The sequence below is a fragment of the Penaeus monodon genome, chromosome 20, assembly GCF_015228065.2.
Source record: "Penaeus monodon isolate SGIC_2016 chromosome 20, NSTDA_Pmon_1, whole genome shotgun sequence".
Classification (NCBI taxonomy): Eukaryota; Metazoa; Arthropoda; class Malacostraca; order Decapoda; family Penaeidae; genus Penaeus; species Penaeus monodon.
The window spans coordinates 37,453,101-37,453,304 of NC_051405.1; the positions used below are offsets into that span (position 1 = coordinate 37,453,101).

General features: G+C 64.7%; 1 protein-coding gene across 1 annotated transcript in view; it reads right to left on the minus strand.

Annotated features, from left to right (window-relative positions):
• LOC119585793 (substance-K receptor-like) overlaps nt 1–204 on the minus strand; it is a gene marked incomplete in the record, with an annotated part of 20,824 nt that overhangs the window by 10,841 nt on the left and 9,779 nt on the right. Inside the window, 1 exon segment of the mRNA XM_037934513.1 lies at nt 22–200. Within this exon segment, the coding sequence (XP_037790441.1) occupies nt 22–200 (179 nt within the window).

A 204-nucleotide genomic window follows, 5' to 3' on the forward strand; every position in this document is an offset into this window, starting at 1 on the left:
GCGGCACCCTGGCAAGCTCACCGTATAGACCCTGTAGAAGCTGAAGGGCAGGGCGAGCACGGCCGACAGGAGCCAGAAGCCGAGGATGATGGCCCGCGAGCCCCAGGAGCCGAGGTGCTTGTGGAACGGATACACGACGCCGATCATGCGGTCGAAGCTGATGGTGGCCAGCGAGGTCACGCTCACCAGCATCACCAGGACTGC